Source organism: Emydura macquarii, unplaced genomic scaffold (genome assembly GCF_026122565.2).
Source record: "Emydura macquarii macquarii isolate MOO-44397 ecotype Brisbane River unplaced genomic scaffold, CSIRO-AGI_Emac_v2 contig_1483, whole genome shotgun sequence".
NCBI lineage: Eukaryota > Metazoa > Chordata > Testudines > Chelidae > Emydura > Emydura macquarii.
This window is the reverse complement of record NW_027131620.1, coordinates 17,447,539-17,471,910: the sequence shown is the minus strand read 5'-3', so window position 1 is coordinate 17,471,910 and position 24,372 is coordinate 17,447,539. Positions and strand designations below refer to the sequence as shown.

The following is a 24,372-nucleotide window of genomic DNA, read 5'->3' as shown; positions in this document are numbered from 1 at the left end:
TTAAAGCCAGCAGGCTGTCAAGAACTGGGGCATGGGCAATCAGGTCCAGTGGTTAAAGCCATAGGCCAGTGGCGCTCAACCAGGGGGTACATATACCCTGGGGGTACACAGGTCTTCCAGGAGGTACATCAACTCACCTAGATATTTGCCTAGTTTGACAACAAGCTACATAAAAAGCACTAGCAAAGTCAGTGCAAACTAAAATTTCATACAGACAGTGACTTGTTTATACTGCTCTATATACTATACACTGCAATGCAAGTACAATATTTATTTTCCAATCTATTTTATAATATGGTAAAAATGAGAAAGTAACCAATTTTTCCATAACAGTATGCTGTTACACTTTAGTATTTTTATATCTGGTTTTCTAAACAAGTAGTTTTTAAGTGAGGTGAAACTTGGGGTACTCAAGACAAATCAGACTCCAGAAAGGGATAGAGTAGTCTGGGAAGATTGAGAACCACTGCCAGAGGCAACTGAGCCAAAGTCAGTGGCCAAGAACGCAGAGGGGGGGGGGGCATTGTGGGACGACACGGGACGACAGGAACCAGAAATAAGGTGGGGGAGAGGTCTCTCAGCAGCAGGTCAGAGATCTTTCTTTTTGCATAGATTACTTCCTGGTACGCCATCAGGTTTAAATAGTAGGTCTGGGCCAATTAGAGGTCATGGGTGGAGCTGCCAGTCACCTCTACCATGGGCAGCACTTCCAGCAGTGACTGATCTCCCAGGATGTTTGGCACATTGACAGGGCCTGGAAGTGCTGCCCACGTGGAGCCCCGCAGACCCTGGTTCAAGTCCCACAGATCCTTACATTTGCTCCATAGGAGCACAGCCAGCACGCCATTGCCAATAAGGGCAGATGGTTCTTTTATCATCATAGTTCAAATTCACAACCAGATACTGATTTTTGAAACTAAAGCAGACTATTAAGGTTAAAAGACGAATCATTCCCTCCTCCCCAAACACACTTTTAGTAACTGACAATTGCTGAATAACCAGTTTTATAGCACAAAGCAAAAAATGCTTAGTCCTTAGAAGTGTAACAAATTCCTGTTTTAACAACTATATGAACTTCTAAATTACAGTATACAATTCTAAAACTAAGCTGTAATATTCATTTAAAACAAAACACAAACTTTCCAGCCTTTCACAAATAAATGGAACACAATACAGTTTGAGCCAACTTCATCATAACCAATTGTCTTTCATCCTGGCTACAAGTAATTATATAGGAGCGCTTTATTTCTAAAAGAAAGGACGAAGTCTGATTCCTTTCAAAATTGGTTAGAGAGTTCTCATTTGATTAGGTAGCTCTGTACTTTGTCTCTATTGACTAAACAGTCAAGTTTTCAAATTGGGGTATTATTCACCTCTGAAGTGCATCGTACATTGTAACTCTCTCAGCCAAACACAAAGATGAAGTGTACACAAATATTGTAGAACAGATACATTTATGAAAGAACAGAAAGCCATAAATAAGCAAAGTGCTCTTCAAAGAGAAATTAATTCCTAAAGTCAAGATTCTATGAAACCACAGAAAGATTGGTAAGGAATTGCAATGATTTTGCAGTTTTATTAAGCACCCAGCAGTTTGCCACTCTTGTTAACCTGACCATATTCTTTAGGTATCAAAGGTGCAGATTTAGTTACTTCATCTCATCTTCAAGCAGCTTAAAACCAGTTTCATTCAGTGAACCTGTGCTCAAACACATCCCAAAGTTGCTGCAAGAGGAAGGCGGAAGGAAAGATTTAAGTAACAAATCCTAAAAGGTGCCAGTCCCGTAAGACCTCTCGCCAGAAACAGGGCACTATTAAAATCTCATTCCAGTATCAAGAGGTAAGGAAACAGGAAGTTCCCAACAGCATTTTCAAAGCTAACCTCAGTAGCCACAGTTCCTAATAAGATTGGTATTTTCCTGAAAAAAACTGAACAAGACTTAAATGTTGTTAGCAGAAAAAAACACAAAGTTTGTAGTGGGACTTCAGTGAAAAGGTACTTGTACCTAAGAACACTCAGTGGAGTCACTTTTCCTTTCCTAGTTACTCTTCCATCTTTCCACACACTTATCTATTGTTCTCAGCTCATTTTCTCTCTCAAATGCCTGATTCTCACCCCAGCACCTTTTGCCTACACGTTCTGACTGACTTTTACTAGGCCTCAGTGTCAAACCGCCATTTCTGTTGTCTGTAGAAAACAGATTTTGCCAAATAATTTTATTAGGAGTGTGAGTTTCCAAGATTAAGATACAAAAGGAATAAAGCTGAAGCTTCCTATGCTACATGGGGAAAGAAGCTACTGGTGGCAGAGATGCACCTGAGTCAGACACTCGTAAAACTAAAAAACCACATTTCACTTACTGTATTTTTTAGTTTTTATCAAATGTTGTATTTTCCCATTTATACTCAGTTTCACACATCAAAATGTAACCACCTTTGAATGGCTATCAACCCATCTAAATACCCCTAGGAAATTCAAAACAGCTTAGATTTGTATGTCAGTAGGATACTAAACTGATTATTTGGCTTGTGGATATTAGACAGGAGAAATTTAGATATGGCTTTGGGGGAAAAAAGTTACTCAAGGTTTTCGAACTCATTAAATGCCAAAATGTGATATGCCACTAGAGATACAGTATCTTGAAAATGTTATTACAATAGGTTTTATGACTGATACGGATTTTCATATTAAGTATTTTTTCCTATATTTGTTCCATTAAAATCTAACAATTACACAAAAAAGTGACAAACTGATTTACAGTATAAAGCTAAGATTTGAGACCCACTAGTGATTTTGGCTGCTCCAGTTTTTGGGTGCCTGAGCTGAGACACATTAAAGGGTTCCTGATTTTCAGACAAGTGCTGAAAGTGCATCTGCTGCAAATCAAGCCCCTTTAAGGAATTGATAGTTGGACATCCAAAACCTGAGGCACGCAAAATCATTAGTCACTTTCGAAAATCTTGGCCTAACAGTTTAAGGAGTGTTAAACTATAAATAGGTTACCCAGACGCAGGGTGCAGAAGGACAAGAAGCAACAAGGATGGTGTTAAGGGTCACCATCAGCAAAGGAAGATACTTTGGCGGCCTTGTTGCCTAAGCGGAAGGCAGAGACCATTGTGGTTTTTTGGGATTTGGCCGAAGTTTTCACTTTTGGAAATAGTCTGCCATTATTGAGGTGTCACTGGTGAGAGTATGGCTGATGGTCTGAAGATGTGTGTGTTGTACTGCCAGAGCAATGTCATCTGCATAGATACATTTCCTAGAGGTTGTGTTTGGCATGTCTCCTGTCTAGAGGTTAGAGTGTAGGGGCCAGAACAGACCCCTGTGGGAGGCCGGAGTTCAGTGTTCTAGGCCTGCTGATTTGACCATCAAGGTAGACTTGGAAACAGCGATTGCCTGTCATTGCAGCCAGTAGGCAAATAGTTCGCTGGCATGGGAGATGCTGAATTAATGATTGAAGGGATAGCAGGGAAACAAATTGGGTACAGAACTCTGAAACCTAAGGAGGGAAGAGTGACTTTTGAAGACAGTGGACAGATTGAGCAGTCTGTACAAGGCTAAGTGCCATTCACCTTAAGTGACATTAGCGAGACTCAATGGATGGGCAGAAGTTTGATTGCAAAAGAACCTGAAAAAAGGAAGAGACAGAAGTATTAGGAGCAGACAGCATGCTCAAGGATCTTGGATGTGAAGAGAGATGTGACAATAGATGGAGGGGCCAGAGGGGTCAAAAGATACAGGCTATAAATAGCATGTTGTACATTACATAGAAGTCACAGTATACCCCACTTCACACTGTGTCTTCATGGTAAACAGATAAAGAACCTTAAAATGTAGATGGGCAGACATATGAATATTAAAAATAAAACTTTGCATATCTTTTTGTTATCTAACTATTGGCCTCAAATTTCAGAGCTTCAGTAACTGGATGTTTTGAAACAATCTGCAATACCATAAAATAAAGTGTATCTCACAAGGTGCCTGAGACTTCTGTACATAACAATACAGCTCAAGCTGTGTGGAGTTGCTACATTCAATCCCAGAAGTGGCTACATTTCAGTGGGTGGTGAAGAGATTCCTATAAATAGTGTGTTAAGTGCTTACAGATCCTTTGGGATGGAAGGCATTTCATGCAAGATATTATGTGCACTTCTCATTCAATGACCTTGGCTCTGAGAGAGCTATGTCATCGATACTATCAGGATGTTGTCCTTTTAATAAAACCTAGGTCAATATCTAGAAACTTACTATTCAGCCTCCTACTAATCTGTTTTTTGATGCTTATCCACCTCAACTTTTGTACTTTTCCATACTTAATCTGTACCTTGAAATTTATTTCTGGACCACAATGGCTGATCTGAAGCTATTTTGTAAACAATTTATTTGTAACATACAAACTGTAACAAGAATCCATACTTCAGTATGTTACGATGACGGGTGCAATAGCAGACACCACCATAGATAGCATGTAAAGTCCAAAAAATTCAACCATAAGAGCTGGGACAGATGTAAAAGCTTGGACAGATGTAAAAGCTCAGGCCATTCTTGATACAAGCCTTTTGAAACCTGAGACACTGGGTAAGCATCATGCCAAATATAAGAAAAGTGCATGCAAGAGTCATTTAGTCAGCAAGTTATTGAACAATGCTAACAGCTTGTTTTCTGAGGTCCCATTCAACCAGCAAAAAGTTTGTAATTCTTCTGGCCAAAATAAAGTAAATGAAGAGGGGCATTTCAGATGCTAAGCAGTGCTACAGAATTCCGATCTTGAAATTGGCACGTTTTTGACTGTTAAAAAACACAATTATTTTTCCACTCTAGCATGTTCCCTTGAAATGCTGGCTCAATGTCACCTGCATAAATTAAACACTAACATAAAAATTAAAAGCTTCATTCTCATCCATATCAAGGCCAATGAAAACAGACATATAATATTTTAATCCTTCTGAAACAAGTTGCCCAATGCAAGTAATTGTTCTGGAAATCACAAAACTAGGGATACTACTATATTTAATTATAAACATGGTCAAACATCTGCAGTCTATTTTATTCAGCATGCCATAAACATTACAGGGCTTGACTGAATGTATATTATATTAAACAAGCTAATTAACCCATGAAAAGATATTACAGTTAATAAGCGCACCACAGTGCTTTGATAAACACTAATTACCTTGATTTTTTTTTTTTAAGCTTTAGAATGTCAGTGAAGTTTCTTAGTAATGTGAAGGCAATGGATGAATGCAAACACTGCAGGATTTCTTGTAAGATTAAAATACAGATATTAATTTTTCAAATGATTTGAAAAATAAAAATCTCAACAGCACAAGCTTCTGCTTTTAATGTAACTTAATTATTTAGGTAATGTGCTGGCTATACACACTGTAGGCTGTAGTAGGTGGTATGATTCATGACGTCACTTGTGCTGGAATTTCCAAGAGGGAGAGAAGCCTGACTCTGAACAGTAGGAACAGAGTTATCCACATACAGTTTTTGTACTGCTTTAATTGTAGTGGTTTAGAGATTGATTGCCCATCTTGGGAATAAGCACTTTTACACCAGCATAATTGTGTCCACACTAGGGTTAGACCAATTTAAGTATATTGGTATAAAAATCACACCCCTAACTGAAATAGATGAATACAAAAAAAATCCTGAATGTAGACTAAACCTTACTGGCTGTGAAGGAAAGAAAAAAAGACAGTTACGCATATTTGGAATCCTACTCCCAGCTGAGTCAAGTGACGGTACTTAAGACAAAGTGGTTATGTTACAGCAGACCCAGGACACTTGGGATTTGTACATTTATGTCAGTTGTACTCTACCGTTCATGAATTTTTTGCCACTACAGCTGAATCATATCACTATCTCAGGGTTACACAACAAAGCATCTCTCTTCCCATTCCCCTTCTTCCTGGGGCCAAATCTATTATGAAGCCTGGGGATCACGGAATTCTCTAAAATTTTTTAACCTCTCTACTGTAAGCCAGTGGGCTTCTTCACTGTACCAAACATTCTCCAGCCACAGGATTCCAGTCCCTTTTTTTTCCAGGGATTCAGTACTATTTCTTCAAATTAAAGCTATTTAACACAAGTTCAACCCAATAATGTCCTTTTCCCTCTAACCAGAGTCTTCCGCAGGGTCTATCTACTTCTTACAGGTAAGACAGTCCACAGTCCATCTGCCTAGGAGTCTAGGAGAACACCTCTGCTCCCTTTAGATTGCATTTTGTAAGCCATCTGCTTGAGAATCCTATGTAAACTGGGCTCTTTCCCCTGCTCCAGGGTCTCCTGCAGAAGTCTACCAACTCCAGGCAGCTCTCCAGCTCAGTTGAGCTACTTGCTGGCTTTAATGAGGACCAGGTGATCCAAGCTATTACCTGATCTTTTCCCTCAGAACCTCAGGGGAGATAGTTACTTTAAGGGGACTACACTGCAAAGAAAATCCCATGCCACTCAGCCTCAGAGCCCAGACTCCAGCCCAAGTGGTAACGTCTACCCTGCAATTTTTAGCCCTACAGTCCATGTCCTGTGAGCCAGAGTTAACTGACATGAGCTCTGAGACTCAGTGCCCACGTTTTTCTTTGCAGTGTAGACATATCCTGGGGGGTCAGCCAAGCTGTGATATCCACTCTCCAGTTGTGTCTGTCTTTTCTTGCCTTACAAAAAAAAAAAAAATTAAAAAAAAAATCGAAAGGTCTTTTTTGTTTCACATTGGAATGGGGGGAAGCCATTGAAACCTTGAAATTTTTTCACAAAACTGAATTCTTGTTTTCTAGCCAGCACTACTTTTCAGTGTGGCTGTTCACATCCATCTGAGGCTAACACAGCTGCTTAGAATGGAAAATAATTTACTTGGGTTAAGTGCAGTGAAGACATACCCCAAAGGACATTTTCCAGTCTTGATCTGAAGACATCAAGAGATGGAGAACTTACAGCCTCCTTTGGTAATTTGAACAGTTGGAACAATTACCTTCCACTGTTTAAAAAAAGAGCTTTATATTTCTAATTTGAATTTCTCTGGTTTTATTTTCAGCCGTTGATTCTCGTTATGCCTTTCTCAGCTAGATTAAAGAGACCTTTAGTGTTATACACCACAACCAAGTGATCTCTTAATCTTCCCTGGTAATCACTACATTTTCACCATTTAGATATTTGACCTTCTGACCCCTGGTTATCTGAATGGATTAGTATTATGTGTGTCAGTTTATGTTCAGGCTTCATATTTTCTGTATTAAGAACTGCAGTAACTTTAGCACTCATTGCATTTCTATCATCCCTCCTATCTATATACATCCATTCTCTTCTTACAGGTCAGCAAGGCCCTTCCCTCTAGAACTATTTCCAGTCATTATGGGAACATAACAGCCCCTCCTTGCCATTCACTTTAATACAGAGGCCCTGGCTGGGACGATGGTGGGGAGAAAACAAATGAGGATCAAAAGCATTTGTAGCTTTTGAAACACAATTTCCTTTCACCTGTTTGACAGCCCTATTTTCTTTGCTTTTTCACCTGTTTGGAAGTTGTTCTGTTTCCTCTAAAGGGAATGAGAAGCTAAAATGGCATCTTTGTTGCTGGCAAACAGTCAGAAAATTCCAAATACAGGAAGCAATCACAGAAGGATTAAAGTGGCCAGTAGCAGAGATCTGTACATTCACTACACCGTTATTGCAAAGTGACTGTACAGTGATTATGTAAATCAGACACCCACATCCAGATAGTAGGGAACTGCATAACTGAGGCAACACCATGCAGCTCTGCATCAATAACTAGAGCATCACTGACCAGCTCTTATTAGCTGAGAATTCCATTTCAGCATTGCTTATTATAATGCCTAAAAGGATTGAGAAAGGAAATGTTTTATCATCAGCACTTTCATACAGCTTTTCTCATATTATTATTACCATCAGTAATGTACCAGTTACATGACGGGAAATTGTCTCCAAAACTCCACTTTCTGCTATCAATTATCAAAAAGGGATTTTTTAAACACAAATTTGATCAGTACATTTTAATCATCTGAGATCCAAGACCATTTTCTTTTTTAGTCTGAGCAAGTAATTACTTCAAATCTGAAAACATACCAAGCAGTGAACACCACTTCATCTAACAAAGAAATTGACAAATTGTATAACTGTTTTGTTCTATAGCACTGAACTTTAAGCATTTCAAAATCTAAAGTCCTTCAGGGACTAGAAAGTGGGTGATTAATTCTATAAATGACAAAGACAAGTTCTCACTATTTTTTTAGTAACTGAATTAGAAACCAAGCTAAGGTCATTGCGTCTGGACCAAAAGGAAAGCTCAGCCTCTTTTGCTTATCCAGAAGATCTGTTTTCTGGAGACAGCACTAAGAAAAAGTGCTTACACAATGGTAGATTTCTCTTGCAATTTCAGCTGTGTCCCCTCTCCCCCTGCCAAGTGATTATGCTTTTTCTGATTTCCTTATATAGATTCCTCAAAGTCTTTTTACACACTACAATAAATCACTTAAAAGGCGATGAAGCTTTTGTTAGCAGTAAAATTAAACAAGGAGTGTACAATTTAATAAAATACCTGAAATGAGGGTTTACATGTTATGCCTTCCACACAACATTGCTTGAGAAAAGTACTCAGCAAGCTCTTACTACCGAAGAAATGTTATAATGAAGTCGTAATGTAACTGTTTGCATTCTGCTGAGATTTACACACAGCTTCAATTACAGTAATGCTTATTATACTCTGCTGTGAAAATGCAACTGGAAGATAGGATGATATTGGAAAATTTGTTCAAAAGCACAATGCTTAACTGCTTAAAGGAAAAAAAAAAAGGAGAGAACAGAAGTTCACAAACAAGAACTACAAGAACTGAACCATTTGACCAGCTACAGTACACTGTCAATGGACTGAGATTCTGCAATTTTCTGACCCACTCTAGTTGTGCTGAGCTTTTGATAGACTTAGAATCAAACCTATTTAGTGAAAAGGCATAAGGCCCATGGGATAACTTCAATGAATTATGTTCATTTGTCCAAAGACCTGATACACTTTAAAGCTACGTCTTTGAGGTTTCAACCGAAGATTCCGATAATGTTTCGGTGCACTACCACCATGTGTGGTCCTCTAGAAACTTACGTCTAATTAACAACTATCTTGTCATGCCAGATTGTCATAATTTTATTTTTGATTCACAGTAGCTATGGGTATACACAAAACACGAAGGAATTAGCCTAGCCACTTGCAAACACTGTTTGTTTCAATACAGACTGTTAGTTTTCAGGGACTTTAAATATTTCCAACAGGTTTTTATCTCAGTAGGTTCTACTATGTGGATCTACATTTTTATTTCTACTCTAAAGTAGATTTTTAAAACAACTTTTCACTGAGTTCAGTATGAAAGATGACAGGGCAAGCCTCTTAAGGAGGCCACTAGTTGTTTTATTCCACCACTGCTATTAGAAAATATTCAACAATTGTATTAACTCCATATGTAACATCCTAGGTAGCACAGCAAATAACCTTAACAAAAGAGCTTGAGAGAGATAAAGAGGGAAGACTACTGACTAGTTACACACATTGCATACGTTGAGAAGGAGCACTATTTAGATTTTTCTATGTACATGTCAAAATTGAACAAGGAAATAAAGGCTTATGATGATGATGAATCAAACACAAAAGGAAGAAAAGAGGCATGGAAATGAGACTCAAAATACAGTTTTGACCAGACTTGCATAGAAACTCAGATATTTCTCCAAACTAAAACCTTGTACTATTTCTAAAGCACAGCCAGGAAATATTAGATAAATATTTTAGACTAAGCTCCTTAGGGCAGTGATTGTCTCTTCCTTTGATCTGTACAGCACCACACACAGTTTTAGCACTTAATTTACTTGGATTTATAAAAGCACGGGGGCCAACTACCACCTTCATAGAAAATTCACACCCAGAGCCAAGTGTCCCAAAATCAAAGATGCTTCCAGTCTTCACAACTCCACCTCACTATGTATCCCTTACCGTCACAAAAGCCCAAGGAACAAGTGGACCTTCCAGTGTGACCTTAAGGTCAGTACGTCTGGGCTCTGAGGAAACAAATTCTGCAGGAAAAGAAGAACCCTTTCCTGAATATACCCTAGCCCAGCACCTCATGGTTGATCCAGGGAATTTTCAACTTGACCACCTCAGGTGATCAGTTGCTACAATGACACATGGGAAAGAGGCATCTCTAAGGTAACTAGGAGCCAATCCATTTACAGCTTTATAGGTTAAGTTCTGTAAACAACTTTATAGAAAAGTGTTAGGTTCATAATACTTTTGTTTAAGAAGGCTATAGTGCAGCCATAGTCTAAAAAGACTTCACTGCAAACCATAACAGCAATTTATATATTTTACATGCATTTTTAATTAATCTAAAAGATAGCTTTTTAAATTAAGCTATATATCAAGCAGAGTCTGCTATATAGGATACAAAAATGTAACGTTGGCAGCAAGAAAAAGTTATAACAGTGAGTGCTTTGCAATCAAATCAATGTCAGTTTATGCCAAAGTGAAACAGCATGAATGAATGATGACCCCTATTTCACAAGATGTTTTCCTCCCAATTTGGGGGGGGAGGGGAGGGGTGGCAAAAAATGATTATCTTCCATGGCAGATATTTAAAAAAAAATATTCAAGCCACTACTTGACTTTTTCATTTCAAATATTGCCATCCATAAGGTTTTCAATCTGAAATGTGATGTGTCCCTATTTCATGTTACAATGGAATTCAGAGTGCTCAGATTTTTTTAAATAAAGCCTACAAACAAGGAGCTAGCTGTAAATCAGATCAGCAATTTGGAGCAACCATGAATTTGTTGATGAGGTTTGGAATGCAGATTCAAGATCACCTTCCCAGTACAAACCGCCTTGAATCCTTGGTTACATTCAGCAAACAAACAAGAGATTGATTATAAGCAATAATGAAGTTAGGAATCTCTTGAAGAGGCAGGAGCAGCAGAAGAGATCAACAAAAGATAGAATTAGTGCAGACATTAGATGAAAACTATTGTTGAATCAATTTGATAACACTACAGTTTCCACATATTTTTAACAAACTGATGGATTTGTGATAGAGATTCAGAACTGTTCACATTTACAGCACTTTGTATTGGCTGTTACTGCTCATATGAAAGCATCGATTGGTAACCCCATGCTCTGGGTGTCCCTAAACCTCTAATGGTATGTCTACAGTGCAATTAAAATCCTGCAGCTGGCCTATGTTGTCAGCTGACTCAGGCTCATGAGGCTCGGGTTTAGGTGTTGTTTAATTGCGAAGTAGAGGTTTGGGCTCAGGCCGGAGCCCAGGCTCTAGGACCCTGCCAGGTAAGAGGATCCCAGAGATTTTACACAGCAATTAAATAGCCTCTTAGCCCTAGGTGCAGGTGTCTAGTTGCAGTGTAGACATGTCCAGTTCTGGATTTTGGCAGCCTGGGTAACAGGGAACGGATCACGTGATTATTGCCCTGTTCTGTTCACTATCTGAAGCATCTGGCACTGGCCACTGTTGGAAGACAGAATACTGGTCTAGATGATTTGACTGGGCTAGATGGTCTGACTCTATATGGTCATTTTTATGTTCTTACACCAAAGCTCATTTTTAATAGCAGAATGTTTGATTAACAAATGACAAAATATTCAACTATTAATAAAAGCATCACTCATTAAAACTGTTGCTGGAAAGGATGCGACAAACATGCCAGAAAGGTAGCAGCAGCGCTTGCTTAAAAAAAATCATAAGCAATTAGCAGGGACTGCTGGATAAGCAAGGCTGGGTAGGTGAATTGAAAAGGCTAAAGAAAAGGACTATCAATTTTATGGAGCCAAGACATGAGACATTTAGAACAGTGACTCAATAGAAAGATGTCTCATTTTATAATCAAACTTTCTGACTGGAGATTACATCTAGAGAGTATGCTTTACTGAAAGGCCTCCTTCAATTAGCAAGGACTCATCAGATCGGTATACTGTAATTTCAATCTTGGGAATTAATGACAGTCCCCCCCTTCCAGCCTCTTCAGTCTTTTAAAAAAATCTTGTTTCTTAACTTAAACCCTGTCCTTCTAAGAAAGGTTGTAGCACTAGTATTTTCCCATCAAAAGTAGCTTTTGCATTATGGATTCAACACAGTATAATCTGTATGTCTATTTTTTCCCAACTATGAATAGGGCTGAAGTATTACATAACCTAGACAGAAATATCCATCACTGTTTCCAGATAGGACTAGTTAAAATGATGAATATCTTGCCAAATAAAATCATTTTATGATCAAAGTATGATTATTTTAAAAGTTAGTACCTAAGCTGTATTTTATATTCCAGCCACTGTCAGTGGAAAAGGGGAGCATATCGTAGACGGAGAGGAGAAACTTTTGGACACAGAAATCCCTCTAGATTCACTGAAAGCATTTGGTCTAGTCATGAAACATTCAGTACAGCTAAAGAAAGTGGTGTTTTAATGGAAGCTTCCTTCTGCCCTAACTGTAGATATTCAAGTGAATTCTTGATACAAACAACCTTCATTCACTGCATAAGGCTCTGGGTCAGAAAAAGTACATTTAGAAATCAGAGTGAATATTTTAATATATATGCTTTTCAGAATGATTCAGTGGGATTTAAGAATACTAAAAGTCACATAAAAGACCTATAAATGTGCAAGCTGGAATGTCTGTTCTAGTAGGGACGGATTTTTTTTTTCCTACTGCTAAATTGGATTTTGATACTATAACAATCAGCCTAGAATATCTACTCAAAACATGTGTAGGGAAAAACCAACAAAATAAGATTTCTTTGGGGCCTTATGTATTTTTCTGTCTCTGGAACCTTGACCTTTATTTTCCAAGCGATTTCATACGTACATGGGAGTTAAAACTCAGAGGGCCATAACAGAGGTGGAAAACTTAAGTGATAAACAAGCTCAAAAAAAATCTCACATCAGGCCACATCGCTAGACATACCAGAATATGTATACCAGAAACTCCATACAACAATGTAATTAAAAAACCTTGTCTGTACTATCGGATCTACAATATGTATCTTTGCTGTGGTTTTTCATTGTTTGAGATGGCTCTTCAGATCTCTTCTAAGGCCAGGTCTACATTATAGACCTATATTGGTATAACTATGTCACTCAGGGGTGTGAAAAATCCACACCCTTTGAGTGACAGTTATACCAACCTAACCTTCCATGTAGACAGTGCTATCTCAATGGGAGAGCTTCTCCTGTCAACATAGCTACCACCTCTTGGGGAGACCGATTAACTATGCCTTTCTCCTGTCAACATAGTAGTGTCCTCACTAAAGCGCTAGAGTGGTGCGGCTGTAGCACTGGATGTGAAAACGAGCCCTAAGTAATAAAGCAGAGCCAGTTATCTAGCCTGCTGCTGTCCTCGGGGTGTCAAAGTGTACAAAATAAAATATTCTTCTTTCCTACATTCTCACGCCTTTGATTAGTTCAACTTCCACAAAGACAGGCAAAAGGCAGGAAAGCTATAAGTGTTAACCAGAAGTTGCTAATAAATGCCATCCAACAGCAGTGTTCAGAAAGACAGAAAACAAACGGCATGTACCAGGCACTGGTGGACACCAATCTGTTCCTAAGACACATGACCCCTGCATGAAGGACTACAATACATCAGACACCCTGGTCATTGTACAGAAGAGCATGTTTAGAGTGATCGATAAGCAATAAATCACTTTGTCTCTAACAGTTTTTCCTATACATCATTTGCAGTGAAAGAAATGGATGGTTCCACTATACAACCAGCAGACTATTAACATTCTTCACTGCAAGCCATGAGGTTGCCAGTGCATCAGAAAGGAATATGTAATACAGTTTGAAGTTGTAATTAATAAAAATACTCTGAAAGCTTTAAATTTATTATTCTGTTACTGCAGAGGAAACTGCGCTGGGTTGTGAGCAACATGCTGCTACGTGCCTTTAGGATGCTAACTGTAGCTGTTGTGGAGAATCCAGGACTGAATAGGCTATGGAGCCTCAATTCACCTTTCACCCCTATACACTAATGAGCCAATGTGGCTGGACCTTACACTGCCCATGATATAGCTAACCTGAATAATTAGAAGAGTTCAGTCTGCAGCTGCTGTCAGTTTCACCAGAACTAAAATACAGTAAGTTGATTTAGCTTGTTCTGAAAATAGCAAACCATTCACAATATTATTTGTATATGTCTCAGTGAGAGTTAAGTTCAGGGGTTCTGTATATCGCAGAATCAAAATGAATATATCTAGATGAAGGGGAGGAGGATCCACAGTGGCATTTCATCAACAATTCTGAATGAGGAAGCTACCACTAATTGTTAAGATGCTTTCCCTTCTCTTCCCTGGTAGTAAAATTAAGTCAAAACAAACATAAAACAACAGGTGTAAAGATTCCAGAAACTAGGGAAATACTAAATACAACAGATCCAAGACTACACTGCTGCAATGGGATACTGATACAGCAAAAGGGGGGGATGCTTTGTTCTTAAAAACAGGTAGAGATGTTCTCAATATAATAGCTCAGCAAAAAAAAAAAAAAAAAAGTTACAATCCTATTCCAGTAAGAGAAAAGATTCACTTTTGGTTACATTATACTACAGAAGGGAATTGATCTGGGCAATGGCCATTAAAAGCTCTGGACCAGAAGAACTAGCTTACAGGCATGTACACAATTACAACAACTTCTATCAGGTACACATAAATGGAGATAATGGCTTCTAAAACTAACAGAAGTTTGTTAATATTGCCCTGAGGAAATAGTCTTGTCTAAATATGCACTCTTTAAAGTAATTTAAATGAAGAAACAGAAATGGCACCATTAATTGCTTTCGGGATACATTTGTTAATTACAGTTCTGATACCAACTGCATTCCCATGCATTGCAGGGAATTTAAGAGTCACAGCAGATGTGGGTACATTTGTTAAATTATCTGTTCATTAAATAAAAAAGTTTAAGCAAATGCATTTTGCTGTAATTTTTCCTTCAACTGTTTGGCAGATTTCCTTCCATCGCTTTGTGCATTATCTGAACAAATTAAAATCCAATACATGAAATGTGTCTTTCTATAGCTCGCTCATCCATATTGTTTTTGTAAATCTTTCAGCTTATGCAGCTTTCTGGTCTGCTGTGTGGTTTTGGGCAAGTCTCTTCACCTATGCGCCTCTATTTCCCCTCCCATCCTTTATCTCATCTATTTAGACTGTGAACTCTGAGGCAAGGACTGTCGCTTATTTTGTGTTTGTACAGTACCTAGTAGAGCAGGGCCCTGATTTTGGTTTAGATCTGTAGGTGCTATTGGTATACAAATAACCATCTAGCCAAAGCAGGCTGGCAGGAGGGTCTGATCCATTGTCAGCCATGTAGCAGTCAAGCGGTATTTTGGAATCTTTCCACCCCCTAACAGTGATTAGTGTCTTCTCATGTTACTTCTAGAACTTCTGAAGAGCAAAAAAAACCCAATCCTATTAATTGCAATGCATAAACCCTTAGAGACACATACAGAAATGAAACAAGACAGCCTGGAGTGGAGAGAGTCTATACTGGGCTTGCAGAGTCCAGCAATTAATAGGGAAGAATTAGTTTGTCTAATGACTGACACACAGGAGGGGTTTTATTAGCAGCTAATTACAGAACACTTCTCAGAAGGAGGACTGGACAGAGAAAAAGTTACTATGGAAGAGAACACCCCTATGTGCCTGAAAGTCATGTCTGTTTAATGCAGAACGGAATATAGTGAATGTGAGAAAAAATGTCATGTCATGTATAGTAGCAGCCTCTCACAGTTCTTGCACAAACATCTTTGCTGCCTCTCATCATGCACTTATGCTCCAGGGGATCTACAGAAGTTTTATGACCGACTTGGTTTATGAAAGGAATGAACACACACAAGTGTACGTACATACGTAGTTTAGGGGAAAACTCGAAAGATTATCAATGAAGACATCCATCATAAGCTCAATGGTGTGGAAGCTGACAGACAGACAGACATTGGCTTTCAGTAATTGCAGAGTAGGGAAAAGGCTTATTCATCAATACCTAGTGATGAGCCAAATCAGATTGTTGGGAAAAAAGGTGGGGTAGCTTGAAGAGTCATGAATTTTGTTTCTGAATGGCTGTCTTCTTCCCAGCCACAGAGCTAAACTTGCTAGTATAGAAATTCCTGATTGCTGATAGTTTAAGAGAATTTAGGAGTTTTAATGAGAGTTAAAAGGTAATGGGTAAAGCTCTCCTGGGATCCCCTGAATGAAAAAGCATACTATTTTCATCAACTGGATTTTTGTCAGGGATTCACTGCGAGCGCTGGAAGATAGAAACAGTATAAATGGCTAAATACAACATAACTCTTGAGAGGCACAGATGTTGTGCAGGTGCCTTCCTAAAAAAATCCCCACCAAACCCAAAATGCTCATTTGAGACTTTAAATTGTATGGGTTTGATCCTAGTGCTAATAAATATATTCTGTGAGATTACAATTACCTGCAGAAGTACTGAGACAATGTGCTTCAATTCTAACTTTCTGTAATAAGAGTGACATTGCTACAGGTGCCTGTAGGGAAACACAAGATGTGCAAACACTCTTGCAATGGTGGCAAACACAAAGTATTTGTGTAATCTGACTCACTTCCGAGAAATTACCTCGAATTTGTGGCCAACTTTTGATTAGTGAGACAAAGGAGTAATATATTATATTAAAGCAAAAGCTCTGCATTTCTATCTAGAGACACTTAGAATTAAACAGGAAATCACATTATGGCAAAGGATACAGATTAATTAAAAAAGCTGGGAGAATAAAAAGTTATTCTCACCTCATTCTCACCACTTTCCCATATAATCTGGAACAGCTTTCAGAATTGTAATGATATCAAAAAAGCATGGATCAGGAATTTATTATTGTGCTAGCATAAAAAGACAGGTTTTCAGTGATGTTTTAAAACAGCTAGCTACGGAGTTCACTGGACTGTTCATGTTGATTTTCAATAAGTCTTGGGGAACTGGGGAAGTTCCCGAAGAAACTAATGTTGTCCCAATTTTAAAAAAAAGGGTAAACAGGATAACTCAGATAATTATAGGCCTGACAGCCAGACACTGATACTGGACAAGACAATGGAGCAGCTGATATAGGACCCAATTAATAAAGAACTAAAGGAGGATAATGTAATAAATGCAAATCAACATGGGTTGATAGAAAATAGAACCCGTCAAACTACTTGATTTTTTTTTTTTTTTAATTTCAAGTTTGGATGACAAACGGTAATAATGTTGATGTAATATACTTAGACTTCTTTAAGGCATTTGACTTTGGCACAGTGTGTCATTTTGGTTAAAAAAACTAAAACGATATAAAATTAATATGGCACACATTAAAGAGATTAAAAACTATCTAACTAATAGGTCTCAAAAAAGTAACTATAAACGGGGAATCTTTATTGAGCAGGTTCGTTTCCAATGAGGCCTCACAGGGATCGGTTCTTAGTCCTACACTATTTAACGTTTTTATCAATCATCTGGAAGAAAGCTTAAAATTATCATTGATAAAGTTTGCAGGTGATAAAAATTGGAGGATCGGTAAATAATGAAGAGGACAGGTCACTGATTCAGAGTGTTGATCAACAAGGAGCAAGCAAACAATATGCATTTCAGTACAGGTAGGAACAAAGAATGCAGGGAATACTTACAAGATGGGGGACTCCATCCTGTGAAGCAGAGACTCTGAAAAAGATTTGGGGGTCATGGTAGACTATCAGCAGAACATGAGCTTGCAGTGTGACACTGTGGCCAAAATAGCTAGTGCAATCCTAGGATGCATAAACGGGAATCTTGAGTTAAAGTAAAGAGGTTATTTTAACTATATTTGGCCTGGGTGCAACCACTACTGGAGTACTGCGTCCAGTTCTGTACCCCCAATTCAAGAAGGATGTTGATAATTTGAGAGGGTTCAGAGAAGAGCCATGATAATGATTAAAGAACTAGAAAATATGCCTTACAGTGAGACTCAAGGTGTTCAATCTATTTAGCTTAACAAAGAGAAGGTTAAAAAGTGTCTTGATTACAGTCTAGAAGTAACTACACGAGGAACAAATATTTAATGATGGGCTCTTCAATCTAGCCACAATCCAATGGCTGGAAATTGAAGCGAGACAAATTCCAACTAGAAATAAGGCATATATTTTTAAGCAATGAGGGTAAATTGTTCCGATGGTGAATTACTCAGGGTTGTGGTGGATTCTCTAATCACCAGCAATTTTTAAATCTAGATTAGATTTTGTTCAAGGAATTATTTTGGGGAAGATCTATGGTCTCTATTACACAGAAAGTCAGACGATGATCCCAATGGTCCCTCTTGGCCTTTGAATCTATGAAACGACTACTAGTATATCTACAATATACAATGCAGTCACAAAGCTCCCGTTATGGTCAGACAGCTGCCATTCTAACTTTTTTTTTCCAACCTCTTCAAACTTCCCCCACTTCAGTCACAAATGAAATGAAAACTTTGGCCTACTTAGATGGGTTTAAAGAAGTGTTTTGGTTTTAAGTAAAGAAAAAAAAATCCCACCCCCCCAAAGCAGGATAAGTTTCAAAACTTCTTTTTTTTTGGTCTTGTAAGGACATTCACTGAAATGTGTGTGAGGATAAACATTAGCACCAGCAGGCAATGACCATGGAAGTAGTGATGGACACTTCAAAATTACAAGGCTAGAAATACAGAGGATTTATGACATCCCAGACCACTACCATGGCACAGCTAGAGTGGCTGATGGCACATTTTGGGGACTGGAGTTCAGAGCCTTTTTAAAGTAAATTTTTTTAGGTTTTCAGTTCCTTGGTAACAGGAATGTCTTCATTTTTTGTACAGTGCTTTGTACATTATCAGCACTTAACAAGTAACAGGAAGTTGGGATGGAAATAATCGTAATCCAATGTGACATTGCTGTGGTGTATAAATAACTTCCTGTTTGGCTGCTTCAAAGGAACAGGAACCAGGAAAAGGTCAAATGTTTTTCCACAATGGAAAGGGGAAAAATATCTTTTGTTATTCAATGTTGCCTACTTGGAAACCAGAAATCTCCAGTTTATAAAAGCTAGAGGGGAGAAAACACATAGGACTTAAGATGAGAGAAATGCTTAACTAGTCTGTGCTAACAAACCAAACAGTATTTCAATCACATTTCTTGAGGCTCAGAGGAACCAATATTCATCTCCAAACTAATGGATCTGGTATCTACTTGGAACCATAGAAGTTAAGATAAAAAGCATGCTCCTGGCCTCTCCCTCTGACAAAACAGGATTAATTCAGTGCTGGGTTCAGTCTAGGTTGCATGTGCTTGATATTAATAGTGAATGTACTCTTACTTCAAGCCTCTATGGCACTGAGGCATTCAATTACAAAGCAATTTAAACTGATGAGATTTGCCTAAAGCCGATCATTAGGCTTCTCTATTCCATTTTTTAAAAAATCAAACAGGAGAGGAATTCAGCTTTAAGTCTTTGATTGGGTTACATAACATGTTACTGTTACTAACTCTCATTTAGGGGCTTCAGGAAATACCCTTGTGGCTAATTAAACATTAATGGTTGCTGCTTTTATCCTACATAAAAGAAAATTAACTGAAGAGTCAATTCAATTATAGAATTAAATGCAAGACTGTGTGGCATATTCATGGATGGAGGGAAAGTAGAGCTAAGGAAGTGTATACTGCTTGGAAGTGAGATTTTTACAAATTAGTGTATGAGGGTGACTCAAGCATATTTAAATAGTGTTTGATTGATTGCTTTCAAAATGCTTCCTTTTATGTTTTCACCACACCGGTAATCTATGTAAACAGCAAAACTTCAGTAATTGTGGAAGTCAGTTAACAAGCTCAGATAAGTGAGTCAAACAAACAACCACTCAACATAGGTCTAAAATATTTCTTCTGCTCTGTTAGCTATGTCACAGAACTTTCCCCTTTACCTTGTGCATTTTACACTGCACATTTCCTTCACTGTGTGCATACTCCCATTGAGCTAGATGTGCACTGATCCATATGAGGACACCCCCATTCTATTAATAGTCTTCATTAAATAATAGTCTTCATTAAAGTTACAGAAAGTTTATATGAAATTTTTTTGGTGGATTTTGGTATCAACCTATTAAAATTAAAACAAAAGAAATCAATTTTTCCTCCACAGTTTTTTTAAAAAGCACTAGCATCCCTTGCATATGCTAAAGTGAATAGCCTTCCATACTTGGGAAATACGAACACCCCATTCAATGACAGCATGCTCACATGAAGGAGGAAAGATATGCAGCACCCCTTAAAGTAAAAGAGGAAGAGAGTTATGTCGAAAGGTGGATGACCTTTTAAAAGGAGTTGGGCCTAACACTACCTGTGACTAATTAACCACCGCCCAGCTAAGGCTGTGAGGCCAGGATTCAGATGACAGCTTGAAGATCACCTGTTCCTCATAAAAACCAACAGCTAACTCAGGTGAGCTGGACAGCTGCAGGGAATAGGAAGGTTCCTGCAGTAGTCCCCAGGTCAGGGGAACAGCCCAGTTCATAGAAAAGTCTCAGGCAGACTGCCTGCAGAGTGTAATCTGCAAGGAACAGGCTAGGAAGGAAAAGAGAGCAGAGAGGCTAGCCCTGACTCCCAGGCAGATGGCCTATAGACTGTGATCCTGTAGTAGATGGGCTCCTGAAGATGACCCTGGGTCAAGAGGAAAAGGACATATATGATATATTTATTCTGTTATTTTGAAGTTGTTGAAGAAAAGGAATTGGAATGCTGTGGCTGGAGTGCTCTTTGGTGCACAGGCTGGTTAGTGAGCCAGCAACTTAGAGACTATTATTTGTAAAATGCATATCTGAAGGGATTCTAAACATTAACAGTGGAATTCATTGTGGTGCGCAGGGGTAAAACAAGACTTGTGTGTTACAAAGGGCTACAGGAGGATTGTGCGGTAGGTCCTCTAGTGGAGTCTCTACGCCGGTCCTATTACAGCTAAAGTGGAGGACTACAATGGGAAAAAGCCAGAAGACAGACAGCAAGATCTGTACTTACGTGGCCCTATGAACCAGTGCAAGAGACACAAAAGAACTGCAGCTACTATACCAGCCTTGGGCTGAAAGGCCTCCTCTGAAGCAGTGTCAGGTCCAGGATGTGAATTTTGCTTTACGCATGGCTTTTTATACAAATGAAGTTTTACTAATAATTAATTCAATCTGATTCCTTCATATTACTGAAGATCCAAGGTAAGTCAAAACAGAGTACAATAAAACAAAAGCAGCTAATGCAGAAAGTACTTGTGCTGAAATATCAGTGAAAGAAACAGCTGAAAAACAAAACAATAAGGTGGCTTATCCATCTTGCAGTACTGCTAACTTCAGAATCGTTCAAAAATCATAGATCAGATCCTCAAAAAATGAGATTGGCTTAAGAGTCATGAGATTTTAAATAAAATAAAATGTAAGGTTCTGTTTTGCATTCTGGTTTTGAGACTAAGGTTTGCATTTTCCAGCTTTTCTCCACTACTGTCTATGAAGGAGACAAACTTTGCTTTTTTTAAAAAAAATGAAGGCTGAGATTTGCAAATAACACGACTCCATGAGATAAAGCTTTAAGAAAACACACAGCAATTATCATGAGTTGGCAAGACTAAAATCCACACACTCTACACATTAAGCATTAATATTTTCCAATAGCCATCTGGAATTTTGGTTATGTTTTAGCCATTATGCATTTCAACCAAAAGGGAGTAAAATTACAAAGAGTCTACCTTAGCATCTTAGATGTTCTTACGTGAAAAATATAGCCAGTCAGTGGCTGTAAAAATCTCAGAAGAATTGGCAATCAAAATGTCACCATTCAAAATGAGTTAAACATTTAAATTCTCCTTGATTTCCTATTATTTTGTCCAAATAAAGCTGTTATAAGAAAATTCTAATAGTAAACCTTTAAGATGACCATATTACATTTCAAAGCATACACTTACAAATTCGTAGTCTCCATCCTGTGGTACCTTCCAATCAGAGGAATTTTTTGTCTGGCCAGAGGCATTCTTCCCAAAGCTATTGATCTGATTCTCCTTTTCTTTTTGTTCAAAATATTCCAGGAATGATGGTTTGGCTGGCTGCATAGTTTCATCCCTCCCTGGAAAAATTTAAAAAATGGTAAAACAATGGTCACTTCTGTAAATGTCAAAAGCTAGAGCATTTTATACTGCACCAAACAGAATCTGTCCCAAGCAATTAGATCACTAACAATAATATTTGGTGCCGACAAAGTCCTATTGATTTGGAAAGCACTAGACAAATAGCTAATCCTCACACCACTACTGTGAGAGAAGTATTATCCCCATTTGCCTGTTTCCTCATCAATAAGAGAGGTTAAGAGACCACAAAGCAAATTGCATCAGAGCCAAGATTATAAATCCAGAATTCTGATTGTTAGACCTGTGCTGAGACCATCAGACTACACTGCTAAGTGACTGAGTCGTATGTACTGGAAGCTGCAAACAGACTTCAGCCAGTTGGAAGCCAGCTTATTTATTACAAACCAGGCTGTATGCATTACAAAATATGGGGGAGGGGGAAAAAGGATATAAATTAAAGTTCAACAGCTAACAAGACCCAAATCAAAACTTGTTTTATAAATAAGCGAGAACATGCTACATTTGATTGAAACAGTACAGAAGGCCAGCTGCCACCACACTCCAAGAAAGCCTCTGTAAGTTCCTTTGTATTAAGGTTACATACCCTGTCCTTGGCTGAAGGGGTGGGCAGGGACTATTAATTTTCTAAGATATGCACAGGTTTGGGTTTTTTTAAATCAACATTTATTCTATCAGATTCTTTTGCTAAGAAATTTCCCTCAATCAAATACAGGTTCTTCTACTGGGTCACATGAGTGCCTCATCTTCTTGTCATCAATCTTTTCATATTTCAGAAAACAAAGCACATCCATTGCACATCATGCTCTCCATTACCAAGACCCATTCAGTTCCATTACACATTCTTTAGCGGAATCAGATACTAAATAAAAGGAGAGGCAGGGAGAACACTGTGGACCTATGGAGGACATGATGCAATAGGAGTCCAGTTTTGCCAAGAAGGAGATCAGGGCCGTTTAATTAGATTGGATTAGAAATAAGGACGCTAACATGCCCTGCACTCCTTCAGCCACAATTACATTTGGATTGTGGTTTAATGTGGTGTGTGTACAGTTAAGCATGAATTCATCCAGCCAACCCCCTAGAACACTGTCACACCTGTTCATCTTGGGCCAAAAGCACAAGTGTGTGACCATACATTCAATTACGACACTGATGCTGTTTGAAACACAGATGAGATTTGATATATAGCTGAGATGGGCTATAGAAGGAGCTCAGAACTTCCTCAACTGGAGGATTATTAGGATGCCTTATGGGTTTATGGGTAGGGGGAAAAGAAACAAAATGAACAGATTATAGCCTCAAAGCACCTTAGGGGGGGGAAAAAAAAAATCAGACAATATAAGAACTGTTATAAGCAACAAAATACTGAAAATTTTAGTGTGGATTCTTGACAGTACAAACAGATATGACTGTCAAATTTAAGACTTACACACTGTCGTAACTATTGCAATTTCAGATGTTTTTAAAATATACTCAGGTTTATGTCCAGCATGACAAGTTAGATTTAATGCAGATAATACTTTGTATAGAGTCTCAGCATAAGAAAAATATGCTTGTAGAGATGATTTACTGTTGCAGCAAACTGCATCTTAGCACCATGAAAGCTGAAATTGTATTTACAAAGATTATTCATAGCGAAATGCAATATTTCTTTCATTTATAATAAATTGCTGCATACAGTTTTTTGTGCACATTATGTCTGAGTTAGTTCTGTAAGAGCAAGTCAGCTAAACTGCTTTGAATACCTCGTTTTAAAAAAAGAATGTTATTTCATTGTGATAAAACACAGTTTAGCCATTACAGAAGTCAATTTTCAAGTATCCAAAAAAACCAGCAACTCAAATTCAATTTCAGACTAGAGAGTTACCTTAGGTCAAATGGCACCAAAATTAGCCAAACATAAACCCAGTCTAGACTGTGTAGTTAAGGTTTTACCATCAAGTCCACACAAGTGAATAAAGTACAATTGCCAAAACTAATTAAAAAAATGGAGCTTTCAAATACATAAAATCAGTCTCTTGAGCGATTTGTCAGATGTCCATAAGACAATCTCTGGCAAAGTGTTTCACGTTTAGGATATATGCAGAAAGAAGCTTGTCAAAGGTCTAAAGAGACTATTATATTAATCGGTGTTGTGTTTTTGACAAAATAATGGTTATTCTGGAAATCCATACACATTTAGTCACAGAATATTATTCTTTTT

The 24,372-nt window shown here is 38.1% G+C and overlaps 1 protein-coding gene across 2 annotated transcripts in view; it reads right to left on the bottom strand.

Annotated features, from left to right (window-relative positions):
- The window catches only part of STK4 (serine/threonine kinase 4), a 68,768-nt gene that overhangs the window by 12,017 nt on the left and 32,379 nt on the right, over positions 1-24,372 (bottom strand). For both annotated transcript variants that reach the window (XM_067554364.1, XM_067554365.1), the window contains exon 10: positions 21,990-22,147. In XM_067554364.1, coding sequence (XP_067410465.1) covers positions 21,990-22,147 — 158 coding nt within the window. The remainder of the gene's footprint in view (positions 1-21,989; positions 22,148-24,372) is intronic.